At 38.2% G+C, this 25,979-nt stretch overlaps 1 protein-coding gene and 1 long non-coding RNA gene across 2 annotated transcripts in view; one reads left to right on the top strand and one right to left on the bottom strand.

Moving 5' to 3' along the window:
• LOC126811522 (nucleolin) overlaps positions 1 to 16,848 on the bottom strand; it is a 24,846-nt gene extending 7,998 nt beyond the window's left edge. Inside the window, exons 1-5 of the mRNA XM_050537210.2 lie at positions 16,736 to 16,848; positions 4,057 to 4,409; positions 3,442 to 3,565; positions 2,571 to 2,674; positions 1,469 to 1,592 (exon numbers count right to left, since the gene is read on the bottom strand). Coding sequence (XP_050393167.1) covers positions 1,469 to 1,592; positions 2,571 to 2,674; positions 3,442 to 3,565; positions 4,057 to 4,399 — 695 coding nt within the window. The 5' untranslated portion in view covers positions 4,400 to 4,409; positions 16,736 to 16,848. The remainder of the gene's footprint in view (positions 1 to 1,468; positions 1,593 to 2,570; positions 2,675 to 3,441; positions 3,566 to 4,056; positions 4,410 to 16,735) is intronic.
• Positions 16,845 to 25,979, top strand: LOC126811528 (uncharacterized). Its single transcript, XR_007675624.2, has 7 exons — positions 16,845 to 16,953; positions 18,272 to 18,548; positions 19,564 to 19,653; positions 20,361 to 20,502; positions 21,293 to 21,405; positions 22,017 to 22,097; positions 22,701 to 25,979. It is a non-coding gene; the product is annotated as an uncharacterized LOC126811528 (long non-coding RNA).

Genomic DNA, 25,979 nt, shown 5'->3' with positions numbered 1-25,979 from the left:
GAATTAGTAATGGATTTTAACTGGATGAAAGCATAACTACAATGTTGAAGTTAATTAGTAATGGATTTTAACTGGATGAAAGCATAACTACAATGTTGAAGTGAATTAGTAATGGATTTTAACTGGATGAAAGCATAACTACAATGTTGAAGTTAATTAGTAATGGATTTTAACTGGATGAAAGCATACCTACAATGTTGAAGTGAATTAGTAATGGATTTTAACTGGATGAAAGCATAACTACAATGTTGAAGTTAATTAGTAATGGATTTTAACTGGATGAAAGCATAACTTCAATGTTGAAGTGAATTAGTAATGGATTTTAACTGGATGAAAGCATACCTACAATGTGGAAGTGAATTAGCAATGGTACTTTATGATAAAACCATATCAATTTTTGTGGGAAATCAATCATTGTGCTTGATAACGATGAGAGAATAGCCTACTTTTCGAATAATACTTTTTAGAATAAAACCAGTGATTGTTGCCCATAAAAATTTTGTTCTGTTTAATGCCACTTAAAGATCATATAAACTCTATCTGATGTTATATAATCTGATCATAATGTAAATTAAACATTACTTTCTTTTGTTCTCTTTATTCAAATATTGTTATGTCAAATGTAAATTCAAATATAAAAAGAGAGAGAGAGAGAGAAAGAGAGAGAGAGAGAGAGAGAGAGAGAGAGAGATGGGGTTTCAGTCCACTCAAAACAAACCAGGTCATTTCAGGAATAACACGGTTTAATTTTATTTCAATACAGTGCACGCTGTCACATCTGACATCGTACGGGATCGTTACAATATGTCGGATTACGCAGATTGTCGGAATACCCAGTTTTCTCAAAACTGGAAATATTGTAACTTCGGGTGAATTCGGGGGGAAAATTCGAGGATATTCTTGAGTATTTGTCACAACTGTCGTACAAGAGATTAAAATTATCAAAGTAATCAACAAAGACCCACGGTAGCGAGTTTTAATCTCACAGATAATTGATTAGTGATTGCTTGTTAATCTTTTGTGGCTTCACACCCATCCAGTTTTAATCGGTAAGTGTTTGCTTCACACCCACCGATTAAAGGCCGGATTATACAGTGTCGATTCAATGGAAATCGTCTGACGGGACGGCTGATTGATGTCGTAATCCAGAACGCACAGAGGTCAAATTACCCAGAGATTTTTGGGCTGAAATAATAAGGAAATAAATAGGGACATGAAAATGGTGTCGGATGTAACAGAGTGCCGGAGTGATCAGAGGTCGGATGTGACAGAGTGCACTGTAATTCACTCGTGTGTAGGGCTCTCTTTACCAGTTGGATAAAACCCACGAGGTTGGACAGGCGACCCTACAAGTCATCACGTACAAGCGGGGAATCGAAACTAACCCCCTTGACTTAATGACAGATCTTATGATTTCATGCGCATGTGTTAAACCACTAAACCACCCCCCTTCAAATATAAAACTTACCCCTTTGGTTTACCATTGGCTGTTAAAGGGTATCGGATACTACATGCTTCTGGAAATATTTTCTTCAACTCAACTTCTGTGACAGCTCGATTGATACCTTTAACATACATTGTTTTAGTATCCCCTGAAATTAGATAATCAACACACCATTATATTGGTACCGTATTAAATAAAGTGCAAGGCGGGAAAGTGCGCGCCCGGTGGGATGGTGGGGGTTTAACGTCCACTCGACACAAACTAGGTCATTTTGGGACTAACATATGGTTCAAGTTTGTTTCAATAATTCATTTGTGCACAGGGGTCTTTAGCAGTCGGATGACCAAGAGAAAACCCACAGAGTTAGACAGGCGACCCTACTCCTTGTGTCACGTACAAGCAGGGAATCAAAACCAAACTACTTGACTCAATGAAAGACCTTATGGTTTCAAGTGCATGCATTAAAGCACCAAACCATGCAGAGTTTACCCGGACAGTGGTGCTACTGTATTAATTGTCCGCCTAATGTACTCAAACACACGGTATGTAATTCCCTAAACAGTGTTTAACGTCCATTTAATACAAATTAGGTAATGTCTGGACTAACATATAATGATACAATATAATATTTCAAAAATTCACTTGTGTGGAAGGGTCTTTAGCAGTGGGAGGAAACCAGAGGACATGGAGAAAACTCACAAGGTAACCAACCATGCTCCTTGTCATGTACAACCACATGCATTAGATGCGAACACCCAAGTGACCCAACCCCCTTCTCTTATTTTGGCATTTTACCGATACTGAGTTTTGAGTTCAACTTTTTGAATTTGGGGTTGACTTTGTTTGGTATCAAGTTTCATAAAGATAATTTGAAAACAAAATAAGTAAGAGAATGATAGTAATACATTTATTTGTTTTTTTCAACTTTCAAGACAGCAGTGAAAAATCGTCACCCATTCAAGACAGCAGTGAAAAAATCGTCACCCATTTCAAGGCAAAAGTAAAAAATCGTCCCCCATTTCAAAGGAGCAATGAAAATTCGTCACCCATTCAAGGCAGCAATGAAAATTCGTCACCCATTCAAGGCAGCAGTAAAAAATTCAAGAATATAAAATGAATGAATTACCTGCGACTGATAACTGTAGTTTTTTACCATCTATTTCTAGTTCTTGTTTCTCTAACAAACATTTCTCCATAGTTTCTTCTTTCGCAAACACCACAAAAGCAAACCTGGGAAAAAGATTGAAAATGAGGACAAAGATACAAAAATCACTTTCATGAGAGTAAAACAAATAATTCAGCTGAATTCTACGGATAAAATAATCTGATGAGTCTGGATAATTCAACTTGACCTTTCTCCCTCTGTCTCTTTTCACCTTGACCCCATGAAAATGAATACATTGAACTCTACTATTACCATACATAACTTATCATATCTGAATAATAATAACAAGCAACAAGATGTGGAAGTCGACCATGCCTTTTGATGACTGATGAGTGATTATACTATCACCATGATTTTTATAATACCTTCTTAATCTTATAAAGAAAGAATATAAACATGTGTAGAGAGAGATAGAGAGAGAGAGAGAGTTAGTTTAACGACCTTGCATGCGTAGGGGTCTTTAGCAATGGGAGGAAACCGGAGGACCTGGAAAAAAACCCACCAGGTTGGACAGCTGACCCTACTCCTTGTCATGTACAAGTGGGGAATCGAAACCACACCAGTTGACTCAATGACAGATCTTATGATACAGTACACATGCGCTAACCATTCGGTCATCCAACCCCCATGTAGTCAAAGTGTTCTATCACAGGTGTATGGTTTTCAGTTTCTGTCATACAAACAAAGACAGGTAATAATTCAGACTAATTATCGATACGAACTCAAACTTGATACATGAATCGATCAGTTGTACCTATTCTTTGTTACTATCTGATCATCTTACCAGGCTAAAAACATTTGACTGACCATTTAAGTAAAGTGAGTTACTAACCCTTTGCATTCTCCATCATATTTTGTAGGGAATCGAATGTTGGAAGCTTCGGAGAAAATCTTTTTGAATTTTTTTAATGTTACTTGTGGTGAAATATTTGATACATAAAGAGTATTCTCATCACCTGAAATAAATACAAGTCAAATGAAATGGGGTTTAACGTCCTACTGTTCTGTTCCTATACTGGGCTAATGAAGAAGTACATACGCAATACAGTGTGCTATGAGGGAAATTTTGCCCGGGCAGCGGCACTATGGTCTACTCTTATATCAAATTCCAACTGCCAAGGGATCTTTTACGTGTACGCCAATGTATACACAGGACCTACTCTTATATCGAATTCCAACTGCCAAGGGATCTTTTATGTGTACGCCAATGTATACACAGGACCTCAACTTTTTCGTCTCATCTGAATGACTAGACAACTGTCCTTGCCAGGCCCTCTGTCTTGCACCACTGATATGGTGAAACCACGTCAGGAAATCCCGACGAACTTTCTCGGCCAATGCAGGAATCCAACACGCGACCTCCAGGCTATAGTGCCAGCGGCTTACCTACTTAGCCACCGTGGCTCCCTCCACTGCATTAATTTGGCAAAGATTTGACATAACTTACGTAATTCTTCATTATTGGAGATTTTCTGTTTTTTAGCTGGAGTTGGGGTTTTGGTCACAATTTCTTTCTTTCTCTTATTTGATTTGGCTGCTGGCTTTACCTCCTCCTCCTCCTCCTCCTCCTCCTCCTCCTCCTCATCATCATCATCATCATCATCATCATCATCATCATCATCATCATCATCATCACTGTCTTCATCCTGATCTACAGCAGATGGTAATCCTTTAACCTGTGGAGTTTCATCATCTTCATCTGAATCCATTTCACTGGATTCTTCCTCCAAAGATTCTTCTTCCTCTTCAGTGGCTACGTTTTGCGGATGTTTTTTCTTTGTTTGCGTCATTTTTAAAGTCCTGAAGAAAAACATAAAATGAATAAAATAAATAAATTGATTTTCATCCATTTTCATATAATAAATTGATCTTTCAATAAAAAATTGTATTGACGTTAAAGTGAGCCGCTCTGGCTCAGTGAATAAGGCCCTGGGAGGTCCGGGTTTCGATATTTTTTTATATCACCCAGGCTTATAAAGACTGACGTATGTCCTTTCTCTCAAGCCGATCTATTTATAGACGTGCGAGTTGCGTCGAGAATGGTGTGGGCTATACATGTGCTGCATGCTATATATACATATCCCAGCGGGCACACAACGTTGTGACAACATTGTTCAGGGGTTGTATCACAACGTCTGAAATAGGTCAGCTGTAGGTTGTTTTGCAACAAACTCTTACGTTGTGACAACGTTGTACGGACGTCAAAGCAACATTGTCACAACGTTGTGTGGTGGTTGACGAAAAGTTGTGACAACGTTGTACGGACGCCAAAGCAACATTGTCACAACGTTGTGTGGTGGTTGACGAAAAGTTGTGACAACGTTGTACGGACGTCAAAGCAACATTGTCACAACGTTGTGTGGTGGTTGACGAAAAGTTGTGACAACGCTGTACGGACGTTCAAGCAACATTGTCACAACGTTGTGTGGTGGTTGACGAAAAGTTGTCACGACGTCAGAATTTGTTGTTTTTCAACGTTGTGTGGTGGTTGGCGAAAAGTTGTCACGACGTCAGAATTTGTTGTTTTGAGGTTGTATAAAACCCAGTATAAGCCCCATCCGAACTCCCTACAGTTCTGCCCCCACTGGACTAACGAAGACGGGAATAGGCGGCCGGGCACGATGGAAGTTAAATTAGGTGTGTGTTCGGGGAAGGGGGGGGGTGCTTAAATGCCCGACAGATTTGGGCCACGGTTTTGACATAGTGAAACGATACGCGAAGTTTCAACACCCTCACTCAATTAGAATCAAAGTTATTGTGTCCCATCACAACCAATCTAATTGCTTCTTTCTGAATAAAATCAGTATCAATTAATAGGACAGTACGTAGTTTCAAAACATTCAATTCAAACGATTATATTACAGTCAATATTAATGCTAGAGTCATATAACTTTGCAGTAATGGGTAAAGGTAATAGAATCTGATCATTAAATTTTACGTAATGGTCATGTAATGAGTAATGGAAGATTTCAAAAGTAATGAGTAATGGAAATGTAATTAATTACATTCCGAAAATCATGTAATGGTCAATTACATTTCAATTACATTTAATGGCGCATTCTTTGAATGGCATTTAGTAATTAGAACATAATCAAATAACGCACTTTTATGAAATAACAATTACTATGGTTTATTTCACTGCAACGTTTCAACAAGATTTCACAAGTCGTTTTCAAGCATATATACACAAATAAATAAAATGAGAAAGATATGAATATATATATATAAACATCAGTGCGAACTATCCAATGGTATGCATGTCTTTAAATCTGATTGATTAAATGCTAAATTAGCACTAATCTTTAAATAGTAATAAAATGTAATTATTTACTTTCAATGTAATGGGTAATGAATGATATTGCTAAAAATGAGAAAGTAATTTCAATGCAATTGGTACTGTAATAATAATAATAATTTATTATTTATAATGCGCCTATTACCAATATAAAACACTCAATGCTCAATGGCGCAGTTAACATTTTGTGGACATCACACATAGAAAATAAAATAAAATTAAATGGATGATAAAAGAACTTAAAATGGCTTATAAAGATTATAATAAAATATGACATGTAATAAACAAATTTAAACTGTACATGTACTTAATTGGTCCCTCTTCTGTCCGGCTCATATTTTAGATGAGCCGAAACTGCTGTTATTATCTCGGCTTCATTGCAGCTCGGCTGACTGATCATTACACTATCTGAAGAATACAAAAAACTGTATATTTACTCTGTCAAATTTTGTAAATTATATAATTCAGTCCGATCAAAAAGGTGGTCCTAAAGCTGTAACAGATAATTCTGCATCCCATGAATTATGGACCAAAGGTGGCTTATTGGGTAAAACGCTGGCTCGCTTGTCTGGAGGTCGCATTTTCGATCCCTACATTTGCCGAGAAAGTTCAGTAGGCCTGACAAGGACAACTGTTAGTCGTTTGGATGGTATGAAAAACCAAGGCCTCGTGTACACATTGACGTGCAAGTAAAAGATCTCTTGGCAGTTTGAATTCGAGTAGGCCATAGTGCCGCTGCCCGGGCAAATTTTTCCTTCATTGCACGCGGTATAGCGCATGCCCATCTTCATTAGCCTAGTCTGAGCAGAACAGTAGGACGTTAAACCCCATATGAATTATATTATATATGACCCAATAACACATTCTATATGAGACATCGCTTGTGTTATTACTTTCATATTCTCCATAAATTTGTACGTGAAAGAAAGGCATGGGTGTTAAATTACAAAAAAGATAGGTTGCCAGGCAACGAAACATACGCCCACAGCAGCTAAATCGTCAGGGCAGTCAACAAGAGTTGTCGCATATTTTTACTTTTTTCGGTAATGAAACATTTATAATACACTAAAATCTGATTAAGAGCAACAACTCAGAAAACCATTAGAATTTGTTTGGTTTTTATAAAGTTCTGCCCCATGCTAACGTTTTGTATACAAAACTTTTAATACTGTATCATGGATTTAGCTGTCCAAGTCATAAAGATAGGTTGCCAGGCAACGAAACATACGCCCACAGTAGCTAAATCGTCCAGGCAGTCAACAACAGTTGTCACATATTTTTACTTTTTTCGGTAATGAAACATTTATAATACACTAAAATCTGATTAAGAGCAACAACTCAGAAAACCATTAGAATTTGTTAGGTTTTTATAAAGTTCTGCCCCATGCTAACGTTTTGTATACAAAACTTTTAATACTGTATCATGGATTTAGCTGTTTCAAGTCATAAAAATTCATTGAAAATCAATATACTTGTTTGCCTCAAGATCTTAAACTCTGTGTATCAATCTGAAGTCAATCGGATATTAACTTTGGCCTCTAGAGCGTCCCCAAGATTTTTCAAAGTGATCAAGGGCCATAACTTTGGCAGTAATTATCAGAAATCTTTGAAAATCAATAGGATTCTTCGCCTCGTGACCTCAAACACTGTGTATAAATTTAAAGTCAATGAGATTAACTTTAGCCTTTAGAGCATCCACAAGGTTTTTTGAAGTGATCAAGGGCCATAACTCTGGAAGTAATTATCGAAAATCACTGAAAATGAATAGACTTCTTCGTCTCATGACCGTAAACACTGTGTATGAATTTAAAGTCAATCGGATATTAACTGAGCGTCCACAAGATTTTTCGAAGTGATCAAGGGCCATAACTCTGGCAGTAATTATCGTAAATTGCTGAAAATCAATAGGCTTCTTCGTCTCATGACCTTAAACATTGTGTATAAATTTAAAGTCAATCGGATATTAACTTTGGTCTCTAGAGCGTCCACAAGATTTTTTGAAGTGATCAAGAGCCATAACTCTGGCAGTTATTATCGGAAATCACTGAAAATCAATAGGCTTCTTCGTCTCATGACCTTAAACACTGTGTATAAATTTAAAATCGATCGGATATTAACTTTGGCCTCTAGAGCGTCCACAAGATTTTTTGAAGTGATCAAGGGCCATAACTCTGGCAGTAATTATCGGAAATCGCTGAAAATCAATAGGATTCTTCGTCTCATGACCTTAAACCCTGTGTATAAATTTTAAGTCAATCGGATATTAACTTTGGCCTCTAGAGCGTCCACAAGATATTTTGAAGTGACCAAGGGCCATAACACTGGCAGTAATTATCGGAAATCGCCGAAAATCAATAGGCTTCTTCGTCTCATGACCTTAAACACTGTGTATAAATTTAAAGTCAATCGGATATTAAGTTTGGCCTCTAGAGCGTCCACAAGATTTTTTGAAGTGATCAAGCAATTGTGGACGCCGGACCGACGGACGAACGGACGGGGGCGAGGACAACATACGACCACATTTCAATGTCGGCGTATAAAAAGATCAACACTCATCGATGAAGTAATAAAAACTCGTGTATGCCCATACCATGTTTGATTATCCGATATTTAAGGATATGTTCGTAAATTGAGTATGATAAAAACAAACCTCTGACAACTTTGTAAATTTCTAAGTCCATTATGGACCGCCTCCCTTTATTTCCCTTTAAATTAAATTGGGCCATTAGGGAATTAGACATCAACCTGTTAAAATAAAAAGACATACTGTTTATGCGTTTGACAATACCACGAATTTTGACTTTCCATTCCTTGACACCTAGAAATGGACATAAATGGGTTGCAACGCATATAATAATGTAATATGTTTGTATATTAACTGATTTACATTCAATCGTTTCTGTTTTTACTGTAATGTCTAATCAGTTATGTTCGGCGAAATACGCGAAGAGAGAGAGAGAAATGGGGTTTAACGTCCACTTGACACAAACTTGGTCATTTCGGGACTAACACATGGTTCAATTTTATTTCAATAATTCGCTAGCGCGTAGGGGTCTTTTTAGCAGTGGGAGGAAAACGGAGGACCCGGAGAAAACCCACCAGGTTAGACAGGCGACCAAACTCCTTGTCACGTACAACCGGGGAATCGAAACCCCGCCAGTTGACTCAATAACAGACCGTATGATACAGCGTGCGCGTGCTAACCATTCGGCCATCCAATCCCCCATACGCGAAGAGTCCAAATTGAATGCCAGTCTTTGGCGTCTGGTTATTCAAGTTTACACCCGCATATAGTATTCTCTTGGGTATATTTAACTTCATTCTTCGAGTCTCTCTATTACAAATGAAATTTGAAAGCATTCTTGCACGCGATTCGTGTGGCAATTTCAAAACTTTAACTTTGTGTTAAATATTGGACATTAGAAGCCCATCTTTTTACGGTTACAACATTGATGTTGGGTTTAATTAAACAATGAGTCCCATGGTTGCAATGTCGAAGACTGTGGATGATATTGAGTTAGAGACTTGACTCCTTTAAGACGAAGACGATTGGAAAACGAATGTACGATTATTTTATCAATTTGTTTTCAAAAGAAAGAATACGACTTTAAACTGGTAACCACCAAGGCTCATCAGATGGGTTACCTATAGCTATAACATGAAATAAATGAAACACATCTAGTATATTATTATATTTCAATCACTGTAATATTTACAATCAATGTCAGTTCAATTATGCAGGTGTATGCTCATGGATATTGATGTTGTACATTTAATAATAAAATTACCCTTCACTTGAATTAAATCTAAAACCCACAAGCATGTAATTAAAGAGCTGTGGTGTTAACAGTCGCACTAGCCCGGCATTATATCCACCTGTCCGTAGATCGACAAAGTACAAGATTTAATTTTCAGAGCATATATGTTTTGTTGCGTGTCAACCTATCTTTTTAATTAAGATCGTAGACTTGGTTGCCTAATAATTAAGATGTATACAGCGACTTGGTTAACCGTTCATCGGTTACTACTGGTGAAACGGTTAAAAAAATTACAAACCGATATTCGTTTTCATATCATATTTGACATTCAAAACCAGGAATGGTAGCCAAATATGTTTTCATTCACTAAAGACTATATTAATAGTTCATACAGCACAAAGTTCATATAGCATTTGTCATTTGTAATATATCACGGGAAATTAATGTCTTATTAATTCCTGCTCGAAGTTTTGTACACGTTACATTATTATTAACACTCCCTGCAAAGCTTGGGGTCGTATCAACTTATCTAAACAATTCATGAAATTGGTAACCCTATAAATTTAAAGATAATAGATAATGGGAAAGTCCATTATACAATACTATAAATATTGAAATGGCCCCTTCCAATTCCAGACATAGATTGAAATAGCTCTTTCCAAATCCAGACATAGCAAATGACCAAAAACTAAATGATTAAAATGCAATACAATTATAAAATAAAAACACTAAATGGACACAAAATATTAATTAATCGTAACATACCTAATTCTCAACTGTTACGCCTTCTAGCAACTTATAAAACTCGATAGTTTATCACAGCTCTAAAAAAGCAGCCATGCCGGTTTGGCTGGGATTCCTTTTTGGCGGAAAGATGTTTAAATTTGATTGGGCCAACTGTCAACCTTGGGTGTGTTTTAAAATAAAATATGTATAAGATAATTAATCTTGACCTTTATTGGGTTTTTTTATATACCGGTACATTAAATATAGATATTTTGCAATTAAGTTATGAACGTAATTAAGTTTTAAAGGTGTAATAAACGTTTAATAAATGTTTTTTAAAAAAAAAAAATTTTCAAATGGCGTGTATAGGTAATTGTTACCTATTCATTGCGGGTTCTTTATAAACGGTTCATAAACGTTTAAAAAAATCATATTTACGGTACTACGTTTTAATGGAAAATTTTGTAAGAAAACATCAATTATGAACGTTATCTAAACATATTATATTAAACATTTTTATCAATATTTATCGAAAACTTCTGAAAAACTTACACTTAAAACATTTAAAAAACGTTTAATAAATATTTTTTTTTTTACATAACCTTTTAGAAACAAGAAAAATAACAAAAACAAAAACAAAAAACGTTTTTGAAATATTTTGTGCTTGCTGGGATTCACTTAGAACTGTAATTAATTAAATAATGGCCAGGTTTCACACTTATATATACTGAGCGCCATGGAAAACGCATCACTTAGTTTTTCGTATAACAAAATGATCCTGTAAACATATCTTATTTATTTTGCTTCTTATTGTGAACAATATTCAAATGGGAACACATCAATAACAACACATTTGTACACTTATGGATGTTTAATCTGTAATCAACGGTACAAAGTCAGAGGGGTCAAAACCAAAAGTACGGCACAGATGTCAGTAGCGCGTGTGTCCTCCACGGGCTTTTACGCACGCTGTGCAGCGACGTCGCATGGAATTAACCAATGTTTGAAAGAAGGCCTGGGGCAAATTGTTCCATTCTTGGACAAGAGCAGCTTCTAAAGCAGCAATGGTGTGCATCTGTGGTCTCCGATACAGACGGCGTCCAATCTCATCCCAGACATGTTCTATTGGTGCCATGTCCGGAGACATGGCTGGCCAGTTCAAGACATTGATGTTGTTAGCAGCCAGGAAGTCCATACTAAAACGGGCGGTATGCGAACGTGCATTATTCTGTTGGAAGTGCTGAAGTTGTGGGTGCGCTCGAAACATCGGAACAACAATTGGTTGCAAGACATCATCACGGTAGGCTACAGCATTAACGCGACCCCTGCAAATGTGTAGGGCGGTCCGGTGATGAAATGTGAAGCCTCCCCACATCATTACACTTCCCCCACCCCATCGATTCGTTTCGAAGACGCAGCAGTCTGCAAGACGTTCCTCAAGACATCTCCACACACGTTGACGGCCATCAGCGTGATAAAGATGAAAGCAACTCCCATCACTGAAGAGCACACTTTGCCAGTCTACTCTTCTCCATGTCTGGTGTGTCCTTGAGCCCCTATCAAACGCCGCTGACGGTGATGATCCCTGAGGATAGCTCCAACATAAGGTCGTCGTCGAGTCCTACTTCTCTTAGACGACGTCTTACGGTGTTGGCACTTACTGGTCCTTGTCTTTCGACCACTGCCGCACATGTTTGAGTCGCTGGGCAGAATCTGTCACGCAGATGAGTGACCCGGATGTAGCGGTCTTGAGCCTGGGTTGTAACGCGTTGTGGACCAGGACGTTGACGGTCACGCGTTGATCCAGTAACTCGAATACGTTCCACCAACCTTACAGTAGTGGACTGATGACAATTGAGGTGTTTGGCAATAATAGCACGCGTAGACATGCCAGCCCTGGACATTCCCATGGCTTCATTCCGTTGATTTTCAGTAAGTCTCGGCATCTCTAGCTCGATTCCTTCACACGTCCAACAACAAATTACGACAAATTGACGTTTCACAGTTCATGTACAACACATTAAGTTGAAAACATGCTTTTAAAGGGCTCACACACAATGCTGCACGTGAATATTGGGTTTTTCATGTGCATCTCATGCAATTTTTTTTGTGCACACGGGCCGAAATTTTTTGCGTTTGGGAGCATTGTGTGAAACAATAGTTCATAGTATTGCATAATATTATACATACAAAACCAACTAGTAATAAAATAATTGGGAAAAAAAGTGATGCGTTTTCCATGGCGCTCAGTAATATAACGGTATCTACTTAAAATGATCATTTAAATACTTAAAAGAGATTGAATTGATTTCATTATTCTTTTATTATTATTTCTTTTTTTTATACCGGAATAGTATTATTAAATTTACATTAGCACTATTAGATGTCGATCTACGGCTGTTTTTATTAATAATTTGTTTAGTGAAACCGAATGATAAAAATTGCGTTAAGTCTACGTCGATCGAGATTTTGCCGTGGGTAACAAAACTCCGTCAAATCAAATAGCCCAGTGACGTGTAGAATAGATCAAATGGCTTGCTATGTGTCGCAAATTATTCGTTTAACGGCTATGTATATGAGTAATATGAAAAAACTAATGATGAGAGATTTCATTTAGATTAGATCTACTTGCGCAACACATCAACGCAAATGTCTAGCCTAGACTAGTGCAGATCACGTCGGTTCTAAATTCTACGTCGCTTGGCCTAGACTCGTGTATTCTGAGCGGACTGACACAATCATGCAGCTGGTCCAGCTAGTTTTAATAGTTAAAGCAAGAATTTCATATTTTCTAAGAAAGTCAAAACATAATTATTTCTATATCTTTTGCTCAATAGGCTGTCAACTCAATAATAACACCGGAAATAATAACACAATTACCACCTGTGTTGTTCCACCCCCCCCCCCCCATGGAAAAACTATCTGCAAACATTTGAATTTGAAGTTGAAAATGATATTTTGGCCAATTTCTCAACTGGCAATAGTGATCAAGGTAGGACTGTTTATAGATACCATCTATTTTAAAGCTTTACTTTAATACATTTTAAAAATATAACTTAAAAATATGAAATTCACTCGGCACAGTTGCAGTCTGAGTGTGTTTTGAAATGAACGTCGCCACTTACATCGCGGTCGTCAACAAAGTCCATGCCTACATTGCCGGTAATCATATTCGAGGGGCTTTCATATTCAACTTAATAATAATAGTCTCTGTTACTACATGATGTATGTATAGGTGCGCGTGTTTTACATACATGTAAATATAGTTGGTGTTTTTGTTGTTTTATAGCCATTGATAATGCTGTTGCGTAGGTAGCCTAATGTTTTGTTTGTATTTGTATGCTGTCTCTAATAGCCTAATGGGGTGTTAAGATACAATATAATTTTATCTGATGTTATATTAGCCTTAGAAGAAGCAATTGACGATTTTTATATCCCTTCCACATACCCGGTTGAGAGTTAAAATAATAGAACTTACCTTCGGCACGAACCAAAAAACCAATATGGCGTCCCAGAAGCATCTTTCGCGGCAACATTTAGAGTCACGTTATCAGTTTCCGCGGGAAAAAAAACCGCTAGTGTTACCAGATAATTTACTGAAGAATTAACCGGAATATTTGTCAGCTTCTAGTTGTTTTACAATAAGCCTTAAATAAAATGTATTATAGTTTGTATTGTGTTATTAAATCTCGATCTACGTCGTTAACCAATACAACTGTACCCAAGATCATACGTCAATTTCTATAGATAAGCGCATTGCAATTCCTGTTTTATGCACTGAATTTGTGTAGCAAACGCTGCACACTACACAATATGCATTAATCACCATTTTCTGTGCTTTGTGTTATTATTTCAATTGAAAAACACCGGATGTAAAAACAGCGACATTTAGGTGCGGGAGAGGCATCTCGTTTACAGTTCATAATACATTTTTATAATACTTGACGGACGCAAACGCCTTTTCTTGCTTTCCCAACCCGTGTGCTCAGCAACATGAAAGCAAGCCAGTATTGCCTATTTAGTACACCAATAACTTTAATGCATTAAAGGAAATTATGATTTCCGAAAAATTATAAAACAAATAAATGACCGATGTCGCACACCGCCGAGTGGGACCCGACGAAATGTTTCAATCCGCTATCAATGCAGTACAAATTCGCCGTGTTCAATGACAAGAAAGTGAAAATGTTTTATTATACTTAAAAATCATCGAATTTGGGGCTCTTTATTTGACTGACAAGAAAGCAAAATATTTTCTTCCAAATAACATTCTGAAAGTTCCGCTTTCACTTTCTCTCGGGATTTTGAATGTGACTTTTTACCTAAATTGCTGCCGGGAACAGGGAATGTCAGGCAATGTCATGACCTTGACTCAGGTTACAACCCCAAAATTGACCTTGCGGGTGCGGGTCACGACTTTGACCATGACATTTATTCGCGATATCTGGGTGGTACATGAAGTTTTGGGACTTTTTCGATCCCAAGGTCAAGGGTCAGGTCAAAGGTCAAGGTCCCATTCGAAAGGTCAATGAGTTGCCTATCCATGGTCATGACCTTTGATTTGCCGCGCAGACCAGGGGCCCCACCATGTGCCCGGGAGCATCGAACTCAGTAGATATTTTGGTGACCTTGACCCTTTCAGATGACCTTGACCTACCGGGGTCATGTGGACCAAGATGACATTTTGGAAGGTCAAGGTCCAGTGGTCCTGACTTTATTAGATAGGCCCCTAGGGTTCAAAAACCAAAATACTTCCGGGGCCCCTAGCGGGTCAAGGTCACGACTTTTGGTTGGCGATTTTAAAAAATGAAGAACAAATGTTGGGTCAGTCTATCGGGTCACCAAACCCTGGGGCGATCGGAAGACATTTTTGGGGCAAATTTCCCTAGAAAGTGAAATAGCTGAGCATTACAGCGGTGTGGTCTAAGGGCAGATAACTCGCCAATCCCAAATCGGATCCGACGACCTTGAGGTCGTGGCTATTTAAACTAAATTGACCCCTGGGAGTCTCGTGGTGACCTTGGTTTGACAATCAGAGGTCAAGGTTCGAACTGCTATATATGACGTTTCGATAACGTTATGACAATGTTGTGACAACGTTTTAACAACGTTGTGACAACAACCTGTATATGAAGTTTTGATAACGTTGTGACAACGTTGTGACAACAACCTGTATATGACGTTTTGATAATGTTTTGAAGACGTTGTGACAACGTTGTGACCACGTTGTAACAACGCCGTGACAACAACCTGTATATGACGTTTTGATAACGTTGTGACAACGTTGTGAGAACAACCTGTATAATAATGACGTTTTGGTAACGTTTTGAAGACGTTGTGACAACGTTGTGACAAAGTTGTAAAACCGCTGTGACAACAACATGTATATGACGTTTTGATAACGTTGTGACAACAACCTGTATATGACGTTTGAATAACGTTTTGATGACGTTGTGACAACGTTGTGACAACAACCTGTATATGACGTTTTGATAACGTTTTGAAGACGTTGTTACAACGTTGTGACAACGTTGTAACAACGTTGTAACAACGCCGTGACGACAACCTGTATATGACGTTTTGATAACGTTGTGACAACGTTGTGACAACAACCTGTATATGACGTTAGAATAACGTCTTGATGACGTTGTGACAATGTTGTGACAACGTTGTGACAACAACCTGTATATGACGTTTTGATAACGTTTTGATGACGTTGTGACAACGTTGTGTCAACAACCTGTATATGACGTAAATACAACGTCGAATATTGGTCGAAAACACGTTGTACAACGTCACGACCAATATTGACGTTGTCACAATGTTGTAACAACGTTGCGTGCCCGCTGGGATGAGAGATATTTATTTTGACTTTCAATAGTCATGCAGGGGATACATGGAACCCTATTCTTTTAACCTCCTGAACCACTAGACATATTTCATTGTGAAGACCAAGATATATCATTAATGAAACTATCCCCTGAGTCCTTCCCTGATAATAAAGATTAATTTAGATTTGTAATTGGGATGGGACAAAAAAATAAATTTCTACAACTATATATAACATTTATTATGTGTAATCCATATCGAGGGACAAAGGCCTGGAATGTGGGTTTATTTTAAAAGTTGATGATCCGATATAAAGTTATCTTGATCTATCTTAAAACATCAATTATTGCATCCAAGGCAAGGCATAAAAATGTAAACAAATCCACGTGGTTAGTGGATTAATGTGTTAATATCAACACGTGGTGGGTGTTTTGCTTGGGCAGATTCTCAACAAAACAATACTTATCCCAGCATTGTGTGGGATCTTTTATAGTTGTATTATTTACTGATGAATTTACCTTAAATTCACCTTCAATGTAGTATTTAGAACCAAAATATGAACCCTTGACTTTTATTTCTAAATCCTGCAGAACAGTCTTGGTATTCGAGAAACATTAGAGAGTTACCAAAGGGGAATAACTCTAAGGAAAATGTGACTAGCCTGCAAAAGTTTGAAGAATATTGGATTACTAACTTTTATTGAAAAATCGTGAAAAGATCATTGGTTTTCATAAAAGTGAATAGATTTTATACTTAGATAATCATATTGTTTATTTCTTGGCCATTTTAATTCCTTTGAAAGTTATTGCACCAGATGTTTTCTTTGACTTTGTTTCTTTGCAAATTGCTCGAACCGACGGAGTGAGTAAAAAAAAACAACCCCAAAAAACCCCCAAAATTTATGAAAACAGTACCACTAAAACTGTGGTAGCTCACAGTATGAAGGAGCTGGCTCGCCAAAACAGAGGTCTTGTATTTGTTGATCCCTGTGTGGCCAAGAGAGTTCAACAGGATGTTCCGTCGTGGTTCCCCCTTGTCAGTGGTGCAGGACGGAGTAGTTTTAAAGTAGTTCGGATGGGACTGAAAACTGCGGTCCCGTGTACACATTGGCATGCACAGAAAAGAACCCTTGACAGTTGGAATTCATAGCACACTGTATGGCATATATGCGTTTTCATTAGCCTGTTAGGTGCAGAAAAGTAGGATGTTAATTAAGTGAATGGAAACATATCTAGGCCTACATCTTAGAAAAAACAATCTTATTTGCCTCTGTAGAGGGTTTAGTCACTTGTTGCATTCTCTTCTCTTTACTCAACTCTTCTTGTGTATAGTTTATTGGTGACCATTATTTCAACTGTACAGGTTTGTTCTATTCAGGACTAACAATATATGTGAATAATATATGTCATTGTTACTTTAGGGGGTCACTGTGACTAAGTGGTTAAGATGCTGCCTCGCTAGCTTAGAGGTCAGGTGTTCGATCCCTGCATTGGCCGAGAAAGTTCATCCAGATTTTCCGGCGTGGTTCCCCCCTTGTCAATGATGCAGGATGGAGGGCCTGACAAGGACAGCTGTCTAGTCGTTCGGATGGGACGAAATCTCGAGATCCCGTGTAGACATTGGTGCACACGTAAAAGATCCCTTACAGTTAGAATTTGATATAAAAGTAGTGCCGCTGTCCAGGCAAAATTTTTCTCATAGCACACTGTATGGCGTATGCCCATCTTCATTAGCCCAGTTCGGAGCAGATCAGTAGGAGGTTAAAGCCCATTTCATTTCATTTTCATCTCAATGTTACTATAATAATTAGCTTGTAGGTAGGGGTATTTAGCTGTTGAGGGAAACCAGAGGACCCGAAGAAAACCCATGTGGTTGGACAGGCGACCCTGTTTGATGGATCAAGACCATGCCACTTGTCTCATTGACAGAACTTACAATCTAGATGGGACACGTTAAACCATTCGACCACCCAATCCCCCTATTCTAGACAGTGTCAAACGTTTTTGCTTTAGTTTTGTACTTATTCATGTAGTCTTATTCACTTTATTTTTTAGATGATGAAGTCCGGAAAAATGAAAGTTAAAAAGTCTAAAAACGATTCACTAACCCCCAAAAAAGAAGGAAAATTAAAAGTTAAAAAAGCTAAAAAGGATTCACTGACCCCAAAAGAAGGAAAATTGCAAGTTAAAAAATTTAAAAAGGATTCATTTACTTTAAAAGAAGGAAAATTGAAAGTTAAGAAGTTTGAAAGGGATTTAGTGACACCAAAAGAAACCATCAAGTCAGAAATAATATACCCTAAAAGAGTTCAAGTTATTGGTCTTAAGAAAGGTAGAATATAATGTTTGATAATTAAAGATACATTATGGGAGATTTAGATAAGAGCTGGTAGTTCTTACTATAATACCTGTAGTTAAACACTAGACAATGTAAAGGGAATTTGCTGAAGATTTCAGTCAAATTGATCCACTCTGAACCGAGAATTTAGCAATTTGAATTTTAGGCCTAGCCTCGATCATCATTCCTAAAGTCGGTACGATAAAAAACATAGTCTTGATTATCCATATTTTGATTTAATCATCAATGAGCATTGAGCAGCAGATCAGATTCCAATCCAGTAAATATCACAGGCTAGCGATTACATTGCGAGTTGATCATGGTCTGGATAAGTTAAATAATGTCTAATTAATAATTTAGATAACATTTCAGGCCTAAAGTAAGACACTGGCTCGCTAGCCTGGAGGTCGCGTGTTCGATCCCTGCATTGGCCAAGAAAGTTCATCAGGATTTTCCGACGTCCAGTCGTTTGAATGGGTAAAAAAATTGAGGTCCCGCGTATACATTGGCATGCGTGTAAAAGATCCCTTGGCAGTTGGAATTCGATATAAGAGTAGGCCATAGTGCCACTGCCCGGGCTAAATTTCCCTTATAACACACTGTATGGCGTATGCCCATCTTCATTAGCCCAGTAGGAGCAGAACAGTAGGACATTAAACCCCATTTCAATTGGTTTCATGTGTAAATGAAGCAGGAATGAGGGGCCTGACAAGTTGTTTACATGTTGGCAAGATCCTGTGACAGTTCACATTCAATATGCCGCTGTCCGGGTAAAATTTCCCTCATAGTCATAACATACTGCATGGTGTGTGTCCATATTTGTAGGGCATTAAACACTATTTGATTTCATTATTCTGGTGAAATTTGTTTGTGTGTGTTAGATATTTTTTGTTCTTGTCTATAGCGAAATGTTGTTGATAATACTAGCAACGACTGGTATTCTACTTTACGATCTGGTACTGTGACTGTTTTGTTTGAATTTTCACAATTGTTTTTTCTTTTATTGAAGATGACCAAAAAAAGAAAATAAATGTTCCTCATCAGAAATCATTTTCACAAACTTCGACGCAGAAGAACACCATCATTGCTGAACAAAAGGGTAATTCATGACGTAAAATTTATGTAGATTTTTGTAAGAATTCTGTCCCCATGATGGCACTGTTTCACTCACCAGACTGTCCATCTCCTTCGGGAGTAGGGTCGCCTGTCCAACCTCGTGGGTTTTCTCCGGGTCCTCTGGTTTCCTCCCACTACTAAAGACCCCTACGCGCAAGCGAATTATTTAAATAAAATTGAACCATGTGTTAGTCCCAAATGACCAAGTTTGTGTCAAGTGGGGTTAAACCCCATCTCTCTCTCTATCTCTCTCTCCATCTCATTCTTGGCCAAGATAGTTCCTCTAGTCTGGTCTGGTTTCCTTGTGTCAGTGGTGTAAGACAGGATGGCTTGATAAGGAAAAATGTCATTTTCGAATTGGCATCATGTGAAAGATCATCGGACAGAAATCGAAATAAAGGAAGGCCATAACAGCGCTGTCTGGGCAGAATGTCACTCATAACACACCACATGGCATATGCACATTTCATTTCTTTGAGTCCCACATAGCACACTGTATGACGTATTCCCATCTTCATTAGTCTGGTTGATGCAGAAAATTTATCGCAATATAGCCCAGCTGGAGTTGACGTGCCATAAAACTCAATTCCATTCCATTCATTTCATTGTAATTTTTAACTTTGAAAACACTAGTTTGTAAAATTTTATTTTATGGTAGATAATATTAATAGTCTATTTTCTGTATTTCAGAAGTTTTAAGAAATCTGACAGATATCAAACTAATAGTCAAGAATCTCAGTTTTAAGACAAAAGAAGAAAATTTAAAACATTTTTTTAATGGCGCGAGTTCTATTCATGTTCCAAAATTCTCAGATACAGGAAACTCAAAAGGGTAAGTTATTTGACGAGAGTAAGGGGGGGGGGGGTGATGGCCGAATGATTAGAGAGTGCGGGTTGTATCATAAGGTGTGTCATTGAGTCAACAGGCGTGGTTTCGATTCCCCGGTTGTACGTGACAAGGAGTAGGGTCGTCTGTCCAACCTTGTGGGTTTTCTCCTGGTCCTGCGGTTTCCTCCCACTGCTAAAGACCCCTACATGCAAGCAAATTATTGAAATAAACTTGAACCATACATTTAGTCCCGAACATGAGACCTCCAGGTTAGCATGCCAACACCTTACTCACTTAGCCACCATGGCTCCCTCTCTTTATACTGCAATGACCATGTAAAAATAACCATCTATGTATTATAAACGAACACAAATACAGTTACAGCTTTATGATGTTGAGAAAATACTATTCGAAATGTTGCCTATATAATATATTACTAGCTGTTTTAGTTTAGGGAGGTTGGATGGCCGATTGGTTAGCTCGTATGCATTGTATCATAAGGTCTGTCATTGAGTTAACTAGCGTTGATTTGATTCCCCGGTTGTACGTGTCAAGGAGTAGGGTTGCCTGTCCAACCTCGTGGGTGTTCTCCAGGTCCTCCAGTTTCCTCCCACTGTTAAAGACCCCTACGCGCAAGCGAATTATTGAAATAAAATTAAACCATATTTTAGTCCTGAAATGACCTAGTTTGTGACGAGTGGACCTTAAACCCCATTTCTATCTCTCTCTCTCTCTCTGTTATTAAATGCCTCTAAAAGATTACTGTATATTATGTTGTTCATATTTTTTGTAGGTTTGCTTTTGTTACGTATAAAAGTAAAGATGATGCGAAGATTGTAAAACATTCTATGAATCGAAGAAAAATTGATGGTAGAAGAATCAGTATTCATTTTATGGCAAAATCTGGTGAGTTGATTTATTATCAAGCTAGTCATCTTCAATAGAAGGCTTGATCTTGCTTTAACTCTGTATATCTTATCTAGCCCTTTATGTAATACCCTGCATATTTCGGCACTTATTTCGATTGGGTATTCACCCAGCTTGTGAGCCTATCAGATTCCCCGATCATCCTGAATACCCAGTCTCGCACTTTCCAGCTAAAATGTCTACCCGTGATAATCGAGTTGCAAAGTTCAAGGTTTGTTCAATGTCAAGGTTTCCGTGGAGGTCGTTGTGTTTGATCTCAGCGTGTTTGAATCACAACCACTGATTGGATGTTACTGTTCATATGTCTGCAGTAAAGGGAGATATCGAAGCTATAAGTCAGAGAATTTTAAATCAATCTAGCAACGTCCAGATTTTCTCAAACTCACATTCGTTGATTCAGGAACATGCAAGCTAGTGAAACTTTGATCATTATTCTGTCAAGGTTGATTTGACCCAACAGGACATAATGATCTAACTGGTGCTAACTTGTTTTCCATATAAACTGTGTTATAATTATTTATATATCAAATGGAATTGTTAAATTATTATGTATATGTTTATATTAAATGATCCTGGATTTTTCTTTTCAGAGGTCAAGAATCAGGATTCTAAATCATCCACGCCCAAAAAACCTAATTTATATCCACGGAAACCGTCTTCAGTATTACAAGGTACGATATTTGTTAAAAACACAACCAACTGGATGGTTCATATGTATACTTCTTGAGTTCGGGACGGGGGTTGCGTGACCAAATGGTTTAACATGTCGACGTGAGATCACAAGGTCTGTCATTGAGTCAAGTGGCATGGTTTTGATTTCTCGCTTGTATGTGACAAGGAGTAGGTCATTAGGATCATGTGTTAACCCCCTTGGGTTTCCTCCAGGTTCTCTAGCTCCCTCAGAGTGAGTTATTGGAATAAAATTGAACCATATGTTAGTCTCGAAATGACCTAGTTTATGTCGAGTTAAATGTATAAAGTTAAATTGCCATAGCGTAAGTAAGAATTGATTATTGGAGAGTAAGCGGACAACGCCATTGTTGAACAAAATTTCACTCATTGCAGACTGCATTACCTCCCCACCCCACTTGCAGAAATATACTCTGCCATATGCACAATCGATGCAGCCTTAGACACGTTTTCATATATATGGGTGTCCCCGTGTGCTTCCACTGGTTACATTGAAACGGTCCCATTACATTTGCATTAGATTGTCTTTCCTCCAGCGGAGACGCCATGAAAACGGGCCCTAAATTTTATTGATTTTTTTTTAGTACCAAAGAGACAGTATTCGTTTGCTGATGACAGTGATTGAATTAATCAATAAAATCACATGGAACCGATTCTGATATGCTGAGGAAGAGAGGAATGATGGGTTTTTCCCTTATATCTTGTGTATAGTATAAAAGAATGATGGGTTTTTCCCTTATATCTTGTGTATCATATATATAAAGGAGCTGTGTATGTAACTCTGTACATATGTAAATATACAAGATGATTTTGTTACAATTTGAATGTGAAGACACTTTGTGAGGATAATGATGAATATTGAGATGGATCCTTGTCTGTGAGCTGGGTAGAAATTGTTTTGGATATCGAGATTGAACCTTTTCTGTGAGCCGGATAGAAATTGTTTTGTATATCAAGATTGAACCTTGTCTGTGCATTGGGTAGAAATTGTTTTGGATATCGAGATTGAACCTTGTCTGTGAGCTGGGTAGAAATTGTTTTGGATATCGAGATTGAACCTTGTCTGTGAGCTGGGTAAAAATTGTTTTGGATATCGAGATTGAACCTTGTCTGTGCGCTGGGTAGAAATTGTTTTGGATACCAAATTGAACCTTGTCTGTGCGTATGGATACTGAAATTTCAACCTTGTCCGTTTCGTGAGCATTGGTAGATATTGCTGTAATACTGAGATGGGTCCTTGTCTATTCTGTGTGCTGGGTAGATATTTTAAATTCGGCCCGTGTATGGTTAGTACTGACAGCTGTCAGATTCAAAATGGTGATCTCAACTAATCATTAATCCAAGACAACTGATTAGTATTACTCATTTACGCGATCCGGATTATTGGCGGCCAGTTGATTAATTTATAGTACCCCGCCATGTGATTGACACTCAATAATGGTTAATCCAGGATCAATACGATTAGAATTTTAAGATTTCTTTCAGCCAGTTCTAAAAAAGTATCGCCAGTACCGTAAAAAATTATCGCCAAAATCAAATTTTAATCACCACTTTCATATTTTTATCGCAAATTACGACTCTGGCGACAGTGTAAGCCCTGGATCTCATCGTCAGTAAAATTTATCCATACAATTTAATAATCTCGAAATTTGAATTATTATAAACAGAATGTATATATTATTATTATCTGTCATATACATGTATAACAAAATCTACATGCATTTCAGGGGGGGTTGGATGGCTGAATGGTTAGCGTGCGCGCACTGTATCATAAAGTCTGTCATTGAGTCGACTGGCGTGGTTTCGAATCCCCGGTTGTACGTGACAAGGAGTAGGGTCGCCTGTCCAACCTCGTGGGTTTTCTCCGGGTCCTCCGGTTTCCTCCCACTGCTAAAGACCCCTATGCGCAAGCGAATTATTGAAATAAAAAAATTTAAAAACCATATGTTAGTCCCGAAATGACCTAGTTTGTGTCGAGTGGACGTTAAAACCCATTTCTCTCTCTTTCACATGCATTTCAATTTTCATTTCGACTGATAGGGGTAGCCGAATGTTTTAACATGTGTACCTTGGATCATAAGGTCTGTCCTTGACTAGGGGGGTTGGATGGCCGAATGGTTAGCACGTGTGGGCTGTAGAGAGAGATAGAGAAATGGGGTTTAATGTCCACTCGACACAAACTAGGTCATTTCGGGACTAACATGGTTTAATTTTATTTCAATAATTCGCTTGCGCGTAGGGGTCTTTAGCAGTGGGAGCAAACCGGAGGACCCGGAGAAAACCCGTACAACCAGGGATTCGAAACCGCGCCAGTCGACTCAATGACAGACTTTATGATACAGCGCGCACACGCTAACCATTCAGCCATCCAACCCCCACGTGCGGGCTGTACCATAAAGTCTGTCATTGAGTCAACTGGCATGGGTTTGATTTCCCGGTTGTACGTTAACAAGGGTCGCCTGTCCAACCTCGTGGGTTTTCTCAGGGCCCTCCGGTTTCCTTCCACTGCTAAAGTAAAGACCCCTACGCGCAAGCGAATTATGGAAATAAAATTGAACCATATGTGAGTCCCGAAATGATCTAGTTTGTGTCAAGTGGACGTTAAACCGAATTTCTCCATCTCTCTCTCTGTCCTGGACTCAACTGGCATGTTTCAATTCCTCGCTTATACGTGACAAGGAGTAGGGCCGCCTGTCCAACCTAGAGGGTTTTCTCTGGGTCCTTTGGTTTCCTCCCACAGCTAAAGACACCTACATGCATGAGAATTATTAAAATTATATTGAGCCATATGTTAGTCTTGAAATGACCTAGTTTGTTTTGAGTGGACATTAATCCCCATTTCTCTCTTCCTCTCCCAGTGTGGGCTGAATGAAAACCAAGGAAATATCTGGCAATGACACTACAGCTATGGGGAACGACACATTTTGGATATCTCAATATAGGGACGGATTTTGAGTTTGTTTTGAGTGGACATTAAACCCCATTTCTCTCACTGTTTTTGACTGAACTTGAATTGGCAGAGCCGTAGATATTTTTAAAGGGTGTCACCCATGAGGAAGAAAGTGATTACCAAGTGTAAAAAACTACCGGTAGTTGAAAGTTAAAAAAAAAAAAAAATCAAGGGCTTACCGAATTGATCAGTCTGTATCCAAATTTATTCACACATTGAGCAAACAATTAAAATATATTGAAACAATAGTTATAATATTTTTATTTGACAGAACTGGTCTGACTGTGACATCGTACTGCTCTGCAGAGTTTGACAACATCTAGACGTTGCTAGGATGGTCTCAATTCCCGAACTAAATCTACGTTATCTCCCTTTAACCCCATCACGTGACCGATAGCGTCAAATCAGATGTTGTGACACAAACATACTTTAATCAAACATGCTGACCTCCACAGAAATCTTGACATGGAACAAACCTTGAACTTTGCATCTCGATTATCACAGATAGACATTGTAGCTGAAAATCGCAAAACTTGGACTCTGATAGGCTCCCCAGCTGGGTCAATAGCCAATCGAAATTAGTGCCGAAATATGCAGGGTATTAAGTCAAAGGCTCGATAAGATGTACGGAGTTAAAGCGAGATCAAGCCTTCTATTGAAGATGACACTGGCTGTGAGCGGACCGAATTCCGCGTCACTCGATTGCATTTCTGAAAAATCGTTACTTTCTGAACTGACAATCGAGCACACTCTTTCCCGTGATATCAACTGGCAGACTATTGCCATTCAAGAGACGACCACCGTCAAGATCTTTCACATTACTGGATATATTCGTCAACCGAATTTCGAATATTCTAGAATGATAGGGATAATTATTCGCCATCTGTTTTATACAATAAACCTAAAATTCTAA

The sequence above is a fragment of the Patella vulgata genome, chromosome 2, assembly GCF_932274485.2.
Source record: "Patella vulgata chromosome 2, xgPatVulg1.2, whole genome shotgun sequence".
NCBI classification, from domain to species: Eukaryota; Metazoa; Mollusca; class Gastropoda; family Patellidae; genus Patella; species Patella vulgata.
This window is presented reverse-complemented; position numbering and strand designations above follow the sequence as displayed.